This window comes from Ictalurus furcatus, chromosome 18, assembly GCF_023375685.1.
Source record: "Ictalurus furcatus strain D&B chromosome 18, Billie_1.0, whole genome shotgun sequence".
In the NCBI taxonomy this organism is placed as follows: Eukaryota; Metazoa; Chordata; class Actinopteri; order Siluriformes; family Ictaluridae; genus Ictalurus; species Ictalurus furcatus.
The window spans coordinates 15,841,947-15,863,537 of record NC_071272.1 but is presented as its reverse complement, the minus strand read 5'-3'; the positions used below and the strand labels follow the sequence as shown (position 1 = coordinate 15,863,537).

The 21,591-nt window shown below is 35.4% G+C and overlaps 3 protein-coding genes across 5 annotated transcripts in view; 2 read left to right on the top strand and 1 right to left on the bottom strand.

Annotated features, from left to right (window-relative positions):
- Positions 1-2,137, top strand: part of si:dkey-183i3.5 (uncharacterized protein LOC566445 homolog) — a 7,546-nt gene extending 5,409 nt beyond the window's left edge. Inside the window, exons 9-10 of the mRNA XM_053648985.1 lie at positions 1,178-1,524; positions 1,888-2,137. Of these exons, the coding sequence (XP_053504960.1) occupies positions 1,178-1,524; positions 1,888-1,907 (367 nt within the window). The 3' untranslated portion in view covers positions 1,908-2,137. The remainder of the gene's footprint in view (positions 1-1,177; positions 1,525-1,887) is intronic.
- A 596-nt stretch (positions 2,138-2,733) lies between these two features.
- On the top strand, positions 2,734-10,485 carry si:dkey-183i3.6 (LAT2 domain-containing protein). 3 transcript variants are annotated; one of them, XM_053648994.1, is made up of 13 exons: positions 2,734-3,813; positions 4,929-5,082; positions 5,542-5,646; positions 5,764-5,806; positions 6,191-6,234; positions 7,078-7,129; positions 7,269-7,303; positions 7,397-7,438; positions 7,537-7,567; positions 8,862-8,908; positions 9,279-9,335; positions 9,559-9,615; positions 9,706-10,485. In XM_053648994.1, exons 3-13 carry the CDS (start codon positions 5,544-5,546, stop codon positions 9,744-9,746), a joined length of 552 nt encoding a protein of 183 aa, XP_053504969.1. In that variant the 5' UTR covers positions 2,734-3,813; positions 4,929-5,082; positions 5,542-5,543; the 3' UTR covers positions 9,747-10,485. The 3 variants fall into 3 exon arrangements, with proteins under 3 accessions (XP_053504969.1, XP_053504968.1, XP_053504970.1); XM_053648993.1 differs by having other exon boundaries at positions 7,394-7,438; XM_053648995.1 differs by lacking the exons at positions 2,734-3,813; positions 4,929-5,082 and having other exon boundaries at positions 5,552-5,646; positions 5,764-6,234; positions 7,394-7,438.
- A 1,894-nt stretch (positions 10,486-12,379) lies between these two features.
- rfc2 (replication factor C (activator 1) 2) lies at positions 12,380-20,498 on the bottom strand. Its single transcript, XM_053648986.1, has 11 exons — positions 20,309-20,498; positions 19,990-20,059; positions 18,465-18,506; positions 18,272-18,378; positions 15,468-15,569; positions 15,251-15,351; positions 14,988-15,145; positions 13,995-14,060; positions 13,814-13,894; positions 13,595-13,708; positions 12,380-12,608 (listed from the first exon to the last, which is right to left on the bottom strand). The coding sequence occupies exons 1-11, from the start codon at positions 20,428-20,430 to the stop codon at positions 12,498-12,500; spliced, it is 1,074 nt and encodes a 357-aa protein (XP_053504961.1). The 5' UTR covers positions 20,431-20,498; the 3' UTR covers positions 12,380-12,497.
- Between the last annotated feature and the right edge of the window lie 1,093 nt (positions 20,499-21,591).

Here is a 21,591-nt window from a genome sequence, read left to right as displayed (position 1 = left end):
GGTTATATTATAAAATATATACAGTCAAACATTCTTAATGTTTTATTACAGCTTATACCACAACACTGTTGAATTCTCAAATCTGATTGGTTAGAATGTGTTGATTAATTTTCTATAACAGCAGCTTTGACAAGGATTCTGGCTGGGATTCAAATCACAGGTTTATATTAAAAATCTGCTCATTCTAATATGTTATTGTTTCTATAGTAAGAGATAATTGTACTGTGGGTGCTCCACATCTATCTAAGACTAATAATAAACAGAATACATCTGTAACAATATTTATGGAAGGGGTCTCCAGTGTCAATATATCGTAAGTCAGTAAGTTTTCAGCAGCAGTAAAGTCTTCAGGACAGAGGGTTTCCTCCATTACCTGACAAGCTGCACTTTTTTTTTATCTTTAGAGGCTAGTGAGGGAACAACTATTTGTAGCTGCTATAAAGTAAGTGATAACAGGAAGTAATTTATTTTGTGAACATTCCACAGCAGTAAATGTAGCTATAAATGTATTAAAAATTACAGTGATTTAAATACATTTTTAAAAAAAAACAATTGTAATTATTGGTAAATTGTTGTGAGTCAAGAAAAATAAAACACACTGAGAAGTGCTGTTATTGGGAAATAATTCATGACAGTGTAATATGATGCACTCTATCATGTTTTATTCTTTGTTTAATCAATACTATTGCCACAGACCAAGCAAAATAGTACAGATGGCAATTAAATAAGGAAAAGTCTTAATTGCTCACTTTCAGATCTTAATCAGGCTCTAAATAAATGCTTTACTAATGGTGCGATCACTTGTGGGGTAAATCTGTTAAGCCTACAGATAGTAAACATAAATATGCTATAAGTAGCTAATTAGTCTGATTAAGATTTATGCATTCGGTGATTTAATAATAAACATTTCTCGAGTTCTCGTACTTATATCTGTTCTTTGGTTAGCTTATCAAATTTTAAAGTATTTAAATTTCAGGTCCTTGAAACAATAATGCTAAAAGCTAGCATGTTCAAAAACCTTTGACTGGCACTGTAACTGTAGTATACATTGTAGTTATTGTATAAGAAGCATTTCTCAATCAGCCATGTGTTTCTAAATGTCAGCTCATGATCATGCAGTGAATGTCAGTGTGATGTGTGTGTGTGTGTGTGTGTGTGTGTGTGTGTTGTGACCTAGGCTGAAGTCTGGGGGCGGTATCACAGTGCACATGTCTAAGACAGCAGTAGGAGGAGCAGCTGGAGGCACAGCAGGAGGTGCTGGAGCTGCTCTGGCTCTCGCTGCAGGAGGAGGAGGAGGAGGAGGACTGGGAGGAGGTGCAGGCCTTGGCCTTGGAGGTGCTGGCTTTGGCCTTGGAGGTGGATATGGCTATGGTCTAGGCCTGGGTGTAGGAGGTCTCGGAGGTGGTCTTGGAAGTGGTCTCGGAGGTGGCATTGGAAGTGGTCTTGGAATGGGATTTGGAGGAGGAGGAGGGCTAGGAGGAGCTGGGAGCAGCTATATGTCATCCAGCTTGAGCAGCAGTGCTCGTAAGTATTTATCCTCTCACACAAGATGAATTTCTTTTTGTAATGTCACTACTGATCCTTGTCTGTGATAATGGATGATATTGAAGTCACATTGAACTATGTAAAATGATTTTTCATGATTAAATCTCTTTGGAAAGTCTCAGTATTGTACACACAAGTGTTAGGGGTACTGAATCACCAAATTTAATACTCTATATAAGAGCTTCTGCTGTATAATTTCTAATCTTTCTTTGTAAAAATAAATAAATAAAAACCTCAAGCAGATTTATTATTCATTAGGAAAACATTTGGTCTATGGGTAATTTTAACAAACCTAATGTGTTAAGAGAGGTGTAATTAATGATGTTCTTTTTCCTTCCTCAGTCTCAACCAGTGTTTACTGAAGAAACAAAATCATCCAGCTTCTTTAAAACACTGAATGGCAAACCATTGGCCTGAATATTGCTTCCTAAAATACCCTCCAGCTGTTTATTTCCACAAAAACTCCTCACATACTTCAAGATTCCATCAACTCAATGACATTGGGTTGTTTTGTATTTTCATAATCAATAAAACATTCCTAGTTTTTAAATTCATATGGTGGTAAGACCCAATAAAAAAAGTGTCCATTTAATGATGTCGTGTATATCTCTTTTAAACAGATGTGAGATGAGCTTAAAGGTGGACACGGACTGTTCTTTTTTTGTTGTTGTTGTTCTTATTGTTTGTTTGTTTTTTTCATTTGGCAGGTGCTTTTATCAAAAGTGGCTTATAAGTGAGACAGAATCCAATCCAAGAACAAAAAAATCCTGAAGCCTTAAATGTTCTACAGTTTCAAGTAGAAGCCATTGATGAAGCTTAGATTTAATATAGTGTAGCGCTGAGCAGTTGGAGGTTAAGGGGGTTATCAAGGCCCAAAACAAACTTACCATATAATATAACCTAATCTAATTTGATGTACATCTTTGCATGCAACTGTGTAGGCTTTCAGTCTTCACTTGTCTGAGGTCTGACAGATGTCATTATGTAATATTACTAACATAACCATAAAATCTGTCACATCAGCGGAAAACACACTGACCCCCTTAAAACGTACAGCGTCAGACACTTGCTTATGTGTGATAGAAGCATGTATGTACATTCCACCACCAGAAAAGACGTCGAAATTTCTCTCAAAAGTTAAACAAGATCTAAATGTTATTAAAGATGTCACATGCAGCAGAGTCACATGTAACAGCTGTCACAACCCAGCTCAAAGGAAAAGCATTGCTCAAGTATTTTAGGAGTGCCTTCTTGTGTCTTAATACGTGACCTTTTAGCATGTTTCTGTTCGTATGCAAATCTCACCTAGACTGTATTTGTCCCGCACAGCCGAGTGTGAAATGCAGGTGGTTGTGGGAACTGTTTTTTTTTGTTTTTGTTTTTTACAGAGCATTGAGAAGATACCATCTACTATATAAGTTATTATTTATATTACACTCTTAGGTTTAAATCCACCAATTATAAAAAAAAAAACTTTAAGAGGAGAAAAGTTAATATTTCACATGTTCAATATACAGAAATGATCTATTCCTAATTTCAGAGTGAAGCGAGTATTTTAATAAAAAATATCTCTCCAGTTATTGAATGACTTAAAAAGATGCCTGTGTCCTTGCCTGAAAAATATTTAATTAACTTTTTTTTTTTAAATAACAGTGTACTGGCATGACACTATAATGTTTATTTAATTTTTAACAGTGCCCTTATTTTTGTATACAAGTTAAATATGCAAATATCAGTGAATATATTATCTTTTTTTTTTTTTTTTAAATGTTACTCCTTTTTTAAATGCATGATGAACAGTTGAACAAGTACTACTTTTTTTTTTTAAAAGCATACTTTTTAAGCTCATAAAAACAAAAAAAAATAAGGTTAAAAACTCTGTGTACCTGTCAGAGAGGGTTCAAAATGAAACCCTTTAGGAACGCTAAATAACCTTGAGGAACCGTGTGCGTAAACTTTTCAGCAGACTTGACAGACTTTCTTATAAAATCCAATATAGTAAATAATTTGTAATATAATTACAGGAGTATAAAATTTGTTCAATTCTTTATAGACCTACAAAAAAATCCAACAACAACAGATGTGTAGCACATAGACTTTGTGGTGGTCTCCTAACCTGTGTCCGGCGCACGAAACACGGATGTGGTGAGGTTCAGTTTGAAACAGGAAGTAGCACTTCTCGCCCTGTACTTTTTTTTTTTTTTATCAGACCTTGAGACCTGAGACTGGAAGCAATTGCAATGGGCACACACTGACACGCTGTTTAAGGTAACTTTTAAAGATCTTGCTAAACTAATAAATACTGGAATTTATTTATTTATTTATTTATTTATTTAAGTTATTGCAAGTTGTAACAGATGGACAAAAAAAAAAACCTTGGTGGCTTCAGCAAAAAGATTCTCTGAACACGGTGAATTTAGTCAGCTTAAGATTATAAGAAAGGTGATTAACAAGGAAAAAGAGAGAAATCACATAATACAGCTTTTAATCATATTACATCCATCTATAACATAAGGAAGACACTTGTAAAGGATGAACAGCAATGGCAAATACTAACTTCAGATGAAACCAAAAGTAATGGCGTCTTGCATATTCTACTTAAATGATTATTTTACTTGCATCATGTGTGTTAGTATCTTACATGAAAACAAACAAAAATTGGGCATAAGAGGAATTAATGCTAGTAACTAGCACGGTTATAGTGTCTTGTGTACTTTTATGTCCAAAAGTTCAATAAGCTTCAGTCGACTACAGCTCCCTCAACATTTTAGCTGAAGATAGGGTTCAATCTATCTAATATTACTTTAGAAGGTGGAAGTGTGGAAATGGTACAAAAGAACTAAGTTGTAATTGTGATTTTATTGAAAAATCTCTGTAAATTCTATTCATTAAATAGGCACACAGAACATAACACATACAGGATATTGTCTTATGGTTAATACTAGAACTATCTGTGATCTTTTATCTATAGGCTTAACCCTCCAAGTGCAGTTCCTTTTAATAAAGCACTCACTTAATGTATTCTTAGGCCCAAATATTGAGATCACTGATGATACCTCTGTTTAAAATGATTCCTTAAGCTACAGCGCTGCTGAATTCTACAAACTATTTGGTCAGAAAGTATTGATCAATTTTCTACAGCAGCAGCTCTGAGAACAATGCCAGCTGTAATTCAAATCGCAGGTTTATAGTAACGCACTCATTCTAATTCATTATCGTTTCTGGAGTTACACAGGGACTTCTATAACAGACATGCCATCTAATCTAAACCTAATAACAAACAGATTTTTAAAATGTTGTTATTTAACAAAGAAAAATTTGTAATTTTTGACACCTATGATATGGTGAAGCTTTCTGTAAGCTTGTTTATTTAACATTTACAGAAGGAGTCTCCAGTGTCAGCACTTTTGAACAGTCAGTAAGTTTTCCTCCACTGGAAAGTCTTGAGAGCAGAGGGCTTTGTGCTTTCTGGTTTCTTTGTAACATGACAAGCTGTGGTTTTCTTGTCAAATAACTTCAAGAGAGGAAAAAAGGCTGGTGAGTAAATGATTGTTTATCGCTGTGATAACATAATTGATAACAGGAAATAAATTGTTTTGCAAATGTTCCAGGGTTTGCTGTTATTGGAAAATAATCAACTTCTGGGTGGAAACAGCAGCTGCATCAAACCACCCTGGTGTTGATTATTTTCCAATGACAGCATGTCTTATCACATTTTATTCCTTACTTAGTACATTTGACATTCTGTACTTTTTTATTTTGTCTCTGTCAAGAAAAAGAAAGTGTAGTGGTAGTGTATGTCTGACAAGTATATCTAAACAGCTTGTTTAATGTTTTGCTAAACATCACTGCTATGCTTCTGGTATTCATATGTACCTGATCAGGCCTGCTTAATGGAATATTATTTCCAAACATGGCTGGTGCTGTGGCCGTAAATTTGCTAGGAAATGTGATGCATCTTCTGATGGGATCAGTTCCTTTTTTTTTGCTTTGAAGTTATGATTGAGGTCACAAGCCTGCAAGGTGCTGTCCTTGCCTTCCTGTCCGTCTCCACCCTGAGCTTCATCTGTGCTCTCTGCATACGCTGTAGGAAGAAAACTAGTGAGTGCCGTTCCACACACACGCTTGTTTTATGCCTCCATGAATATGGCCATGCATTATTACTGCAAAATATAAACTAGCAAAATATTGTTTTGATTTTGTTTTGTTCTTTTGCAGTGATTGTACAGGAGAGTAACCAACTATATGTTCCACAAATATTGTAAGATGTCTGAGATTATTTTTTTCTGGTGAATTTATTACAGCATGTGCCATTGCCATTTCTTTGTTAACACACAATAGTCATCTCTCTTACTCAGGATGAACTCGTGTTAACACATCTGGTGTTAAGCATTTAATTGCATGTCCATCACAACCTTGAGACAGCTTCCTGATCCAGCCATGAGAATGCTTTCAATACGTTGAAAAATTCTGGAAGTCATTTAGATAGAAAGTGTTCATTTCCCCTATGTATGGAGACTTTGGGGACACCCTGTATTATAGTCTTTAATAAATAATTGATCTTTTTTGTTCTCATTTAAATGCTATATGTGTAAATGATAGAGCAGGATAAAGGTTTATATTGTTTTATTCTGGCTTTATCCAGTCACCGAGGGGGGAGCAAATTTGCTGTGACAAGGTCAAAAACAGGTGAAAAGCAGTTTTTTTTTATTACTGCCTCTGTGTTCTCACTGTTTATTGATTATTGGGGATGTTTCCCAGTTTTATAGATTAATATAATGCGTCATATTTGTGACCAGAGTAAGGCCTATACCACTGCCAGTGTTACTGATTTTCCGTCAGCAAAACAGTGTGAAATGTAAAAAAAATTAAAACATTCAGATTTAGCATTTAGTCACATTCAGCACAGTCAAAGATTTTGCTTTTTAAATTTTTTTTTTTTATGTGCAGACGTTTAGTACAATGTGGTGAACATTATGTCCATTTAAAGATACAAGTCTGTGACTGAACCAGTGGTTTTAAAGCATCTGATATAATTAGCTACCATGTCTGCTTATATCCAGTGCTAAAGTGCTCTTCAGAAATGCAGCACATTTTGTTATGTGTCCTGACATTAAAAATTCTGTTTGAGTAACTAAGACTTAGTACAATAAAGAATAATTATGAAGCATGAACATCAAGCCAAATAATAAGTTTAAGAATAAGAACATAAATATAAATATGAATATGAATGAAACTGTAGTGGCTGCTGGTAATCATTCTGTTACTTATGGCATGCCTGGGATCATACACGTCTGTGGAAATGTATTTTTAATTTCCTTAAAGCTATGACACCAACGTTATTCACCCCTTTTTATGGCGTTTCACTTTCATTTTATTCTTCCTCATCTTGACATTTATGAACAAGCTACACAGAGTTACTGTGTACTAAACTGCCTATCATGGAAGCATGAAATAAACTGAAGTCAAACTGTAAAGCGGATTGAATGCTCATTTAATATATATCTTAAATGATTTGTTTTGCCTTTACAGTGACGAGAACTAACCAGATGAGCACAAATCCGTGTCAGAGTTCGGCGGAAATGTACTGCGAATACTTATCATATTTACCTTTTATTTCCTCATATTAATCATAATCTGATCTGATGTATTCAATGCAATTCAATTCAGCCATAATTAGCAATTAAATCAGTCTACTGACGTGCAGCGTTTTATTTTTACAGAACTGTCGCACACACACCTAAGAGCCAGCTGGAGAGTAAGTACTACGGGGAGAAATTTATTTTGATTTTGTACAGTCAGAAATGATCAGCAGTAACACTGTATATTTCTCGGCTTGTTTTTCCAGCAGCTGTCCAGGACCATGGGGGCAGTTACGAGAACATTAAAAAATGTAGGCTGATATTCCACCTGTCAGCTTTCTGAATATTGGCTCATGTTATAAGTAATTGCACCCTAAATCTCTCTTTCCTTTATATCCCCCTTTAACAGCAATTCTTGGCAGTATGGAACCCACCTATGTGTAAGTGATGGACTTTATTTGTTATAGGAGGTAATTGGGGGCAGTTTTAGGTCAGTGGTTAAAACACCGTGCTGGTGAATGGAAGGTTATGAAGGTTGTGAAGCCACTATGTGCCTTATTTTGGAAAAAGGCTTTTACACAATCTATAAATGAAATGAGTATATTTAAACACAGAACTAACTATATATTTTTTTATTATTATGTTGGTTTTTTTTTTGTTGTTTTACTCTGTTAATTAGAAATATCACAGAAGTTCACCTATATTCAAAATATTTTCACTATATATTTTTTGTAGTCAATGATGAATATGAACGTTTCTACTTATGTTCAAGAAAAAATATATAGTTAGTTCTGTGTTTATTCATGTATGTGAATTTCGTACTGAATTGATCAAATATATTCTGGAATAAATTGAGGAATAGGCTACATATTACTATTTAAATGATCAATAAATACTAGTCCATTAGGAATAGGATAATATTTTCATCCATTTTATTTTATTTTTTGCCTTTAACAGCTGAATGCTTGATACAGACATGAAACTTAGCTGGCTACGCTAATTACCAAATGACTGTGTTTTTGCACTTCTGCCGTATTTCAAAATGAAAACTTGAGCTTTATTTACTTGCCTTTAAATTTTTTATACATGATTTCCCACCTTTGTTTTAATCACTAAAAGTGAACACATTCAGGAACACCAGGAAACAGGTGACAGTAAGTGTGAAAACACAGAAACATTGTTATTTCTGAAAGAAGTGCATTTGCAAATAAATTTGACTGACAGGTGGTCACATGACTGTGTAGTATACCTAACGCTCACATTACTGCATACTATAATGCATACTACTATAAGGAATAGTATGTGGAATACAGTATACATGTACACCATTTTGGCATAATGGATGTCATTTGGCTTCAAGATGGCCACAACATCTGTGTTTTAGTCGCATAACCTAACCTCACTTTATTATTTTTTAAGATAACAGTGTCATACAGTGTCATAAACCATATGAAATTGTGTTCAAGTTATTGAACTCGACAATGTTTAAGGTGAATGTGTTCTGGTTTTGGTATGAGGTTTGTTCAATGCTAAACTGCTTACTTAGCTGCTAAGTATATTAGGCTCATAGCTCCAGATAAAAACTAAGCAACTTTAGATACTAGAGATGTCTTACATGATTTACTTTTCTGGCTGAGGAGTAAAAATGTGTGTTTACTGTCTGGCTAAACTATTCCTTTATTCTTTATTTCTGAATAACCAACTAACTCTATTCCTCCCCTGATTTGCTTTTAGAGACCCAATAGCAACACCGCCACACAATAACAATGTTTTAGATGATGGTGAGTAAGAACACCAGATGAACAGATGTTTATTTGCTCTTTACCCCTCTTGTATGTCGATTGTATTTAAATGAGAGAAGAAAGGAAGTGTTCAGGTTGGCCCCTGTGCTGTTGAGCGAAATGTCACGAGAAACCACTGCATCTGACAGCTAGATGAAGATTAGCACACATGTTCTGCTGTAACTGCAGACTGCAGTACAAACTTTCAGGTTGTCTGAAGATAGAGTCTGTTTACCAAAAATGTTACAGGCAGGTGTCAGTGAAGACGAGGACGTTTTCAATTGCTAATTCGATTTTCCATTGGTAAACTTTTCTTTTGTGTGGACTACCTCTACTAACACTGGTATACGTAACTATTTATGTTATACAGATGACATCGGAGACTACGCAAATATTTTTCCAACGCAAGATGTTCAACATGACTCAGGTGAGACACATAGTTCTTTAAAAAAAATAAATAAATTTTATATATATATATATATATATATATATATATATATATATATATATATATATATATATATATATATATGTGTGTGTGTGTGTGTGTGTGTGTGTGTGTGTGTACACAATGTGTTGTAATTATTATATGTATCATTTATTTTGTCTGAAACCAATCAAAAATGTTCTTCCTGCCCATGTGGTAACAGACAGTTACGATTATGAAAACACAGAATTCCTGCAAAACAGCAAACCTGACGACGATGGTAACGAGCAGTACTGTTATTTAATGATAATCGTGATGTTGATGGATGATGATACACCAATGCTCACGTTTACCGTTATCTTTCTAACAGATGAGCCAGATTACGTCAACGCAGACACGGCTAACAACTAACACATAAAGTTTTACACTGTTATCCAAGTTATATTAAATATGTATTAGAGTATATTGCCATATTTAATAGCACATAACCAATGTAGTATCAACTAATTGAATGCTTCATGGTTTGCATGTTGGTCTTATTTGAACTTTTAGTGTAACTTTTAGATCCATGTAATAAAGGCACGTCATTGTGTGTGAAGAGTAAGCAAATTTCTTTTTATGGAATGAGAAACAGTATAATCGATGTTTTAAGTGCCACTACATTGAAAATAAAATCTTCCTGATTTTAGTTGGAGTAGTAATGACCGTTTCCTAATATTTCTCTTTATATTACTTTATAATATTTAATTTTATATATATTATTTTAATATTCTATTATATGATGTGATGCACTCATGATATTTTGTGTTCATTATCATATCTGGATATCTGTAGTTTTTCTGCAAATAAAATTCCCCAAGTATGGAACTTGATTTACATCATTATTACTGTTTATCATCTCAGCAACTATAATGAACTTATGTTTGGATTTTAAAATAAATGCTGCAACATGGTGACCTATGCTGCACATTTCTACCATCGCAACTTAATACACATTTTAGACGGTTTTGTCAATTCTTGCTTGTAGATGTAAATGTAAAGATTATGGCAGCACTTGTTACAACACGTTTGTCCTTTAATTAGAATAAAATACAGAATAAAATGAGCACAACATGGCATTCAGTTAAATTATTCCTGAGTCCAGTTAATGCAGAAGCCCAACCACCTGAGTCAAGTAATTAAAGGTGTAGAAGGCTGATGGCTCAGGTGTGTTTAATAATGGAACGCAAATATGAAGAACTATAGAAACTGGAATAAGAACCTTTTTGTTATTTTGTAACTTACATTTAAAAGGAAAAAGGAAGAAAAAACATCTAAACTGTGACCCCATTATAAAATGAAAAGTAGGCATAAATTGGAGAATACCAGCAGGCTGAGACTGGACTACACCTACTTAAAAGAAACTGCAGTCTCTTCAGATGAGCAAGTATGAACCAGAATGTTGCCACAATTGAATTAAATTAAAAGAAAACTTCATAGCCTCTCCAGACTTATTATCCAATTATTGACTGGCTTCAGAACAATTATCACAATCAACTTATTCTGTCTAAACTAATCCTGAACTGAATTAGTCTATTTGGAATTATCACAATTAGTAAATCTTTTTTTTTTTTTTTTGATGTCTAGGGCTGTGATGGTGGCCATGACAACCACACCACCACTGGTAGTTTGCCACCTGCGGTGGTCACACCACATGCCACGTTAATGTTTCTGCTTGAGTGGTCACTATGACAAGTACAAAGTACAATGTTTTGTATACAAGTGTAATAATAATAACAGTTGCAATATTAATTTGTATTTATAACTTACTATATAGTGGGAGATTTATATTAATGCGCAAATTGCATAATCATAATCAAACTCCTTATATGGTGTCTGTTAGTATGGCGTGGGTTTGTTTGAGCTCAGCAAAATCCAGTCAGGCGAATTCAGCTATTTCACTTCGGGTTCTGCTGCTGTGATGGATCTTGTTGGGAAACCATGTTACATCGGAAGTCTGGGAACATTAGGGATTCAAACGAACGAGTTGAACCAATAAATTTGGATGAAGCCATATGTCGGCTTTGTATGGGAAAAAATGTGTCAAACGGGCGACCACTAGCCTACAAATCTCAGGATCCATCTCCAGGCATGTCACCCAGCTGCGTCTTTTATTTTATATTTAGCTTTTTAACATGTTATTTGGGTTACTTCCTTACTGGTATTTCTTTCAAAGTTTTATAGGCACGTGGTATAATACACTTGTAAAATTCATCAGAGAAACATGTGTTTCACCACTTCTCATTCTCCACAGGTCACAATAACATATCCCGCAGCGCCCCCAGGCTGTTTCTCATTGCAACATGACACAAAGGCTGTATTGAGTTGTTTCAGTGACGGAAGTGAATAAAGCCTCATTTAATTTTTTAAAAATTTTATTTAGTTTTATTTAATTTAAGCTTCTCTCTCTCTCTCTCTCTCTCTCTATCTATATCTATATCTATATCTATATATATATATATATATATATATATATACACACATACACACACACACACACACACATACCCTTCCACCCTCAACACAGTGATTAGGTCATTAACCTCTGTGGTGGTAAAAAATGGCCACCATCACAGCCCTAGTTTTGTGTGAAGAACAGGGTCCTGCTCAGCTTGCCGTCATTTCTTTACAAAGCAACTCACAGGGATATCGTATGGTACGAACATTGTGGCATAAGCTTTTTTCTTTTCACTGCAATTTACCACACAATAATCTTACTATCTACTCCTTTAAGAACCCAATAAAGCAAAGTAAAATGTATAGAGGGGAGAAATACCATTAGTAAAAAGATAAGCATTCAATACTTTTGGTGTAAACATTTAATTACTAACTGAATTTCAGATGCGTTTCTGAGACAATTCAAGTTTCACTTCAAGCTTTCACTGGTTACAGTGTGTGTGGTGTGTGTGTGTGTGTGAGAGAGAGAGAGAGATCAAAGAGAATAAGTCTAAAACCACAGATAAAGATTGTATTTCTATGTGCAAAAACAACACATGATGAGTAAGTGAAAAAGCATAGGTTTTATTGAGGAATTTTTAAAACTATTTACAGTTAAATGTACTTGGACTATATTACTGACGGGTTTGAATCTCAGCTTAACTGTGGAGTATGAAGCAGTAGGCTTTAGCTTGCCTCAGGTGTTGCAGTCTTACTGCAGAGACGTCCTAACAGTCCAGCCAGCTGGAGGAGAGAGTTTACTCCTTCTGCTACCTTCATGTGGGTGTAGCCAATCTCCTGAGAAAGGAATCATTTTCGATAGAGATAGAGTCTTTATTGATCACATATACATTACAGCAGTGGTTTTTAAAGTGGGGGCCGCCAGGGGGTGCCCGGGGGGTCTCAACAATTTGGTGTGAAAAATAAATAAATACAATTTTTTGTAAAAATGTAAAGATGCAAGATGTAATAATTAATTAAAAAAGGGGGGATGTATTCAGAAGTCTGTATTTTTAATGTGTTTTAAAGACATCTTGCAAAAGGGGGGCCTCGGTCAAATGTTAATGCCATTTAGGGGGCCTTGCCCTGGAAAAGTTTGGGAACCCCTGCATTACAGGACAGTGAAATTCTTTTCTTCACATACCCAGTCATGTTAGGAAGTTGGGGTCAGAGCACAGAGTCAGCTATGATACAGTGCCCCTGGAGCAGAGAGGGTTAAGGGCCTTGCTCAAGGGCCCAACAGTGGCAGCTTGGCAGTGCTGGGGCTTGAACGCCCGACCTTCCACCACTGCTAGCAGTATAACTAAGTAGATATTTTAAAAAATCAGTACACTGACAGTGTACTTAGATGTACATTACAGCTGCACAATCACTTCTTAATCATAATGGATTAGCCAGTTAGATGACTAGGTCAGTAATACTGAACTTAATTTTTGATAAAAGTATTTATAACAAGCTTTCTCTTTAGAGGTTTTAAGTGACTAATTGCAGACTGGTGTCATTTATGCAGAGACTAGTACAGCATTCTAAAAACAAGTGAGCAAAGAGCAGTCTTTTTATTCTAAGATCTATAACAGGGGTATTCAAAACCCATCTACATAAAATTTCTCGAGATCATATCATATCACCAAGCTCCAAGTTTTCTTGGTTAAGGGCTGTGTATGAGAATTAATCTAAACCCACTGAGAGACAGTAATCTTTGTGCCAAAAAATAAATTATATATATATATATATATATATATATATATATATAAAAAAGAAATAAATAGATAAATCAGATTTACCTTGATATACTCCAGTTTCAAGTACTCCGGCATTTGGAAGGTCTTACACACTCTGAAGATGTTCCCTATGATATCTTCAGGAGAGTAGCCAAGTGACCAAAGCTGTGATATTATCTAATGAATGGGAATATAAAACTGATCACTGTGCTGAATGAAACCGTTTACTTCAAGCGTATGCTCCTATGTATTTATGTTTACAGAAGCATGAGTGGTCAGTACCTTGTAAGCCTCGTCGATGTTGGCACTGACACAGTGTTCAAGCATGTTTTTAACCAGCAGGGGGTGTGGCTCATCACATACCTGAACAGAGGACACAAAATCCACTCTGTTCATCAGGTTCTCACACTTGTTGTACAAGTTAATTATTTACTCCAGTTATGGGTCAAAAAGGAAGGCCTACCTTGAACACATTGTCACTGTTGATAAAACCAAATCCAGAATGGGTGGACTGCAGGTTGTTTAGCGCCTGGATACACACACAATGTTACAACACTGACAAACTAAATACTGTTTGTATTTAAATGAATGCTTTGACAAAAAAAATAAAAATAAAAAAAAATAAAAAAATAAAAAAGAAGACAATTTCAACTTACTTCAAATGTAGTCAAATCAGCCAAAGACATTTGTGGACTGAAATTTGCTACAGTCTAATCCTGTCCTGCCTAAAATCTTTTCAGTAAATTTCTGCCTCAAACTACATCCAGTTCTTCAGCTCTGTTACACAGTATGACTGTAATCTATATAAACTATCAAATGAACAAATTCCACCACCTACATAAACACATTAACATTGAGAGGCAGCCATCTGGGTCAACAGGCAATGTTTTTTTCCCCATTTGGTCTCATTCCACCCCCCTAGCCTACACAACAGATTAAAGTCGTAAGTGTAAAGGTTCCTAGAATTTATACGGATGATAATATGGGTCCATTTTGAATTAAAGTTGTAAATACAGAGCTATCCTAGCACTTGCACTGTTCTGGAATTTGTGCTATGTCAATCACTACTCGATAGGACACGCCCACACAATTCTGTTCATACAGAAAAGATGAGTTTCTGTAGCTTTTGGTACAATTAAATTGTAGTAAGAGGTGTATATTTCTTTGTTCTACTATTACTAAATTCTTATTAGATGGCAGATCTTCAGTACCATAAAGATTGTTTTTTAATTTGAAACTGTGTTGCTGAGGGCTTTAATTCAATGATGAGTTGTGAAAGACATCTATTACTTGTTAGCTACATTAGCTTTGGAACAGTACAAACCTAAAAAGGCTAAACTTAAACATCAAACATGTCTTGGTGTCCCGTCTTATTTTAATGGACAAATCTGCTACGTTTTCATACTAAACTACTCCTTGAACTAAAAACTGTTCCGCCAACTGTGTGTTCACTGACCTGTCTCATGTCTCCTTGGGCAGTGAAGATAATGGCCTCCAGTCCATCGTTAGTGGTGTGCAAGTTCTCTTTCTCCACCACCTCCATCAGCCGCATCATGATTTGTTCATCCCTCAGCTTACTGTAGCGCAGCACTGCACAGCGTGACTGAATTGGCTCTATAGGAACACACCAGAGTCACATAGTAAAATCTGGGATTATAGGTACGAGACATTTTGTGAACCTGGTTCCCAATTACAAATACATACAGACAGGTCACTCACCTATAATTTTATCTGATGCATTGCAGGCTAAGGCAAATCTGGTGGTCTTCGAATAGATCTCCATTGTTCTCCTCAGAGCCTGCTGTGCTCCATCAGTCATGCTTATTTCAGAAACAGGAAAAATGTAAGCACCTTCCACTTATTCACATTTAAATAGCTCAAAGGTCTGAAAAACAAAAACATACAATAGAAGTGTTGTGTTCTTTGGGCTTTTTACCTGTCAGCTTCATCCAGAATGATGATTTTGTGACGCCCTTTGGGGAGAGTAACTTTTTGCTGGGCAAACATCTTGATCTTGTTTCGGACAACGTCGATACCTCTGAAACAACAACAAGAAGAACATTAAGTTTGGGAGAAGTCCATGCAAAAGTCAGCTTTATGAAAGAAAACAAATCCAAAAGAAATGAAACAAATCACATTTTTCACTATTTTATCATCATCACTTCACGAGCCAAGTGTGTACTCAATTTTGGTACCCAGCGAAAGACTATAGGATGCCCCAAAAAAACAGGATTTGTTTGTTTTTTAATGCCATGCCAGATTCTATGGCCATTTCCATGGCAAGAAATGTGTAAGGAACTCTATACAAGTTTTTAAAATCTATGTTTCCTAAAAACTCTACAATTGCATTAGATTTGACTTTGTTAAACATTTCTTCCAGAGTGTTGACTGTATAAAAAAAGGTTAAGACCACTGGGTTTTATATTGGGACCAGTACAGTCTAATAAAACATGTTTCAAGAATAACGGATTCTGGCAGAAGGTACATGTTGGTGAGTCTTCTCCTAATATTAAAAACTTGTGTGTCATCCTGGAGTGACCTATTCGACAGCGGGTGTAGACTATCTGGTTCCAGCGAATTGAAAACAGATAAACGTTTCTTTTGCCAACAATAGGGCTGATTTCAGAGTTTGTTCATGGTGCATTGGTCCCACTCAGTTCACCATTTGTCATTAATATACGAGTTTATTATGGGTTTTAGGTTAGTGGGAGGTATTGGACACTTTCTGAAATCTGCTGATAACGCTTCTTTTGCAGGAGTGAACTGCTTCTTCATTTCCCAGGATTCCACAGTGTCTAGGTACCAGCAGACATAGATATTAAAATTTTGAGCCTCCAGATTCAGCAATTTGCAAAGAATTTTTACAAGCATTGGCTTATAATTTTTTAGGGATGACATTGCTTGAAGTTATGATTTTGAATCTGTAATTATCAGAAAGTTTTTCTGTTGCATAGTCTTTATGAAGTCCAGTGCTAAGACGATAGCATTTGCCTCTGCTGTAATTGAGCTGTGGGTGGGATGGATATACTTTTTTTTTGGTGGTTGATCACGAATACAGATGATACAATGTCTTATAGAGGTATGTGATGGATATATTTCTCTAATGTAGAGGATTTGCTGTTGAAAGTCATTTGGGTGGGTTTCAGATTTTTTGTTTCTTGTTAGGTCTAAAATTATTTTTGGTTTTTTAAAGGTCTAGAGAGGGGATTACACAGAAGTGTATCTGTCCCAGTACGCTCAGATCTACTTTGAGATTTTGGAAATGTGGTTTAAGCCATAGTCCAAAAGGTCAGATATGTCTGGGTTTTCTTTGTTGGTCTTCCTGAAAAACCAGGAACCAATAAGAATATGCTAAGAAATATGTCAAACTGAATATGTTGAGCAAAAACACGATACAGCGGTTGAGAAAATGTGTAGAGCATAGGGATGAACATTTACAGCATACACTGAGCAGCCATAACATTAAAACCACCTGCCTAATATTGTGTAGGTCCCCCTTGTGCTGCCAAAACAGCTCTGACCCTTTGAGGCATGGACTCCACAAGACCTGTGAAGGTGTGCTGTGGTATGTGGCACCAGGAGCTTAGCAGCAGATACTTTCAGTCCTGTAAGTTGTCTAGCCATCACAATCTGACCCTTGTCAAAGTCGCTCAGATCGTTACGCATGCCCATTTTTCCTGCTTCCAACACATCAACTTCAATAACTGACATATCCCACCCCTTGTCAGGTGCTATTGTAACAGGATAATCAATGGTATTCACTTCACCCATCAGTGGTGGTGCCAGTTATAGCTTATGTAGGTGTATGTTGTAAATAATAAATACAAAATTTAGTATATGTAGTTTGACTCTCATTGGTTCCTGACTTTTCAGACGCCCTGTACAACAAGTGATTCCGATACTTTTGAATATAATATAAACAACATTATATATTACATTTTTGTTAACGCCAGTAATAAAAAGTTAGTTTTGGACCATTCTACAGTCCATACAGGATTTTGCTGAGTTGTTTTGTGATTGTTGCGACCAAAAGCACTTGATTTTGTTGTGGCTTTTTTTTTTTCCTTCAAAATTTCTGATGCAACTTGTATTTTATTTTTTTTTTTGCAGAAAACTAACTGGAGAAATTGCAATTGCACGTCTTCCGCAGTGATGTTTGTTGGTAAATAACACCTTTTAGCTGTACTCATGTTTGACGTGTGTGAATTTTGAAAAACTGCAAGCTCCTATGAACACTGCAGAGTTTGCTTGCTTTTGCGTTAATTTCTGCAAAATCCTGAGGGGACTGATTTTAAAATTTTCATGCCCTGTTACTGTGTGCAGATAACACCACAGTAGATTTTTTTTTGCTAAGCTTTCCATTTAACTGCACTGTGCACAACAACCAAGAATGAATTATTCACATGCAACCTTGCTGCAAGACAAGTATGCATAATAAAAGAATTGACTGCAGTTCATGATTAAAAAAAAAAAAAAAAAACCCTTGTGTGTTTTTCTTGCCCTTTAACAGGGGTTTAGCATTTAGACCCTGAACTATTTATACTAGCATGAAGATATATTTTTGTGTCACTACGGATAACAGCGTCTGCAAAATACTGTAAGGGCAAATGTAGTTCACCCAGCCATACACGATATGCACACAGATTGTCCATCACTGATCTGCGACATTTACAATTCACAAATGATTCTCATAAATCACAGAGAGTTCACACTTTCAATATGAACTATGAGGTAGGTTACCGATCATTTGAGGCATTCAGCTCGAGCACAGCATCCTTCATTGCCGGGCCCAGAAGAGCTCTGGCCAAACATAAAATGCTTGTTGTTTTTCCAGTGCCAGGAGGTCCCTGAAAACACAACCTGTCATTATTAGATATATTACTGCGATGCAATTAACTGTTAAGTGTCAAATTAAAAAGTAATGACTACTTACAGCAATAATGATGTTGGGTACATTTCCCTCTCTGGCAAAAACCTATTGAAAACATCAGAGAAACAAATAGTGCTGGCTTAGTTATTAATCATAAATGTCTTTCATGAAGGTTAAATGTGACTGTCAATACATCCGAGCTTATGAACTTCTAAAATTGAATGGTTTCACCAAGTAACAGTTTCAAAGCAGCCTTAAGTTATTAACCGACAACTAACACCTGCCCCTAGTAGGTGCAAAAACGTCTGCTGTAAAAAACAAACAAAAAAACAACTCCGCTTTTCTTTTCAGAATGCACTAGCGTGCAGCACCAACGGAGATGAATTTTGTTTCATTTTATTTTGTAAGGAGGATCATTTCTTATTATGTGGGATGTCTAGGATTACCTGGTGGCAACTCACTGAAATGTGTTTGTATTTGTAACAGCATGAGTCAACATAATGTTGAGTCGTTTTCTATAAGCTGTGAGATTCAAATGAAGAGGTTTATAAAAATGTGTTCATTCTAAATTGTTATTATGTACATGTGGATGCTCTACATAAATGAAACCTAATAATGAACAGATTAATATTCATGGTGTCCCAAAAAACTCTAAATATAGGGGAAAGTAACACTTTTTTTTTTTTAAATAAGCAAACTGTCTTCCAGAATTTTTCATACGAACTTTAAGAACACCTTTGACAAAAGAAGAACATATTAAAATCATTCTCATGACTGGATCGGGAAGCTTTCGCGAGGGACTTTAACAGGAAACATGGCAAATACACACACGACGCTATTGCCAAACTTATTAACAAATTCAAAAAGACTGGAAATATTGCGAACTAACTGAGAAGTGCACATCCACGAACATCCAAGGCACAACCTAAGTGGTACTGGAAAACATAGTCCCCTATGTATGGAGACTTTTTTTTGACACACTGTAAATAATTGTTGATATGGTGAAGTTTTCTCCAAGGAGACAAATAATGACCTTATATATATATATATATATATATATATATATATATATATATATATATATATATATATATATATATGGAATCTCAGGTGTCTCTCCTATGTGTCTAGACTGTTAGACTAGAGGGTAGAGGACTTTATGTTTTGTGGTTTCTTGGTAACATGACAAGCTGTGTTTTTTTCCCCCTTATTAAATTTACGAGAAAGAAAAAACAAGAGACGGGTTTACGGCTATTATAACGCAAGAAATAAGCTGTGGGAAATGTAAGTAGAAGTTGACAAAAAAAAGGATGAAATGTTCATTAGTTAATTAAAAACTGTAATAGTGGGCAAACTGCTGTGCTATAAGAGGAAGAAAAATCCACTATGGGGTGATAACTGTTGATCAGTTTTGCATCAGCCCGCATCACACAACCTCATCCTTGATTAATCTCCTATAACAGCATGCCGCCAAGTGTTTTATTCCTTACTTAATCAACACTCAATGGAGGATCCAGCACTGATGTGGTATAAAAGCAGAAAAGGTGGTAGTGGTGTTGTTGTTAGCTACATTAGCTTTCTGACTCACCTCCAATCTGCTGACAGTTTCTTCATTTCCAACTATTTCATTCAGCTTCAGCGGTCTGTATTTTTCAACCCTAAAAACAAACCACCGGAAACAAGGAAAACTCCTGTTAGCACAAAGCTATGTTTTTAACAGCTTAACTCATTCCTGGTTATAAGGCAGGTCTTCCATGTTAACTTGAATTCTCTAACGCTGAACACGACTGAACTGCTAGTTTTATAGTCACTTACTAAAACCCTTCTACAGTTCCCAGCTGCAAGCTAACAGCATTAGCTGCATTTATTTATCACAATAATACTATTTAACCGGAAGCTAACATTACCAGGGGAGTTCATAAGTGCTCGTCGAAGACTTTGTAGCATCTTCTTTTTTATCTTCTTTTTTATTATTCTGTGCGTCTGTCTGACTTTGTTCACCATCGGGTTCTTTCATCTCCACGTCCATGATGAATCCTGCAGCATCAGACCTTCCCGCGCCAGAGCGACACAGGAAACAGCGTCAAGCAACGTCACTTCCTCCAACATGTCAGTACTACTAATGTAACTGATCCGATGTAAAGTCAGATTACAAACATTGCAGTTCAAAAAATCTACTGGAATGACTGTATATTACAATTTTGCCAAAACAATGGGGAAAAAAACACAATCTATCAATAAAACTACTAATATAATATCAGTGGAAATAATAATACACTGCAAAAAAAGGATATCTTAGCAAGAGAACATATCTTAAATAATGTAAAAGATATCTAATAGTTCTCATTATTAGATTATTATATAACAAATCTAAGACCATTAAACCTATTTCTAGACATACTGTCAAGCTTAAAAAACAGTCTTATTCAACTGGCAAATAGTTGTACTTCTTTCCAGAAATAAACATTTGAAATCAGTAAAATTATCTGGCAGTATAACAAAACACTTTCAAGCTTGAAAATGTTATCTAGACATAGGCTTTATAATCTTGTTTAAAAACAATCTAGTGAACAGACATATTAGAGAAATTTGTCTATATTTAAGCTACATTTACTTACTAAGCTATTTTAAGCATAATAATAATAATAATAATAATAATAATAATAATAATAATATATTTGTTCATTTGGACAGTTGACTGATAAGCAGTTTCGTGGCCAGGTGTGACCTGTTTCCTCATTATTTCATGACAGGAGATAAAAGGAGATAAAAGGTCTGGAGTTGATTCCAAGCGTTGAATTTGCATTTGGTAGCTGTTCATGGGAACTCTCAATATGAGGTCCCATAAAAAAATAAAACAGACCTATCAGAGAGATAGCAGAAACTTTAGGAGTGACCAAATCAATAATATGATACATTGTTATAATATGGAATGCACTGGCAAGCTCAGCAACACCAAAAGGCCTGGAAGACCACAAATGGATGAATGAAGAATTCTTTCCTTGTTGAAAAAAAAACAAAAAAACAATTTACAACATTTAGCTAAGTCAAGAACACTCTGGAGGAGGTAGGTGTATTGTTGTCAAAGTCTACAATCAAGAGACACCTATATAAATGTAAATGCAGATGGTTTATCTCAAGGTGCAAACCACTGGTAACACTCAAGAACAGAAAGGCCCGATTAGACTTT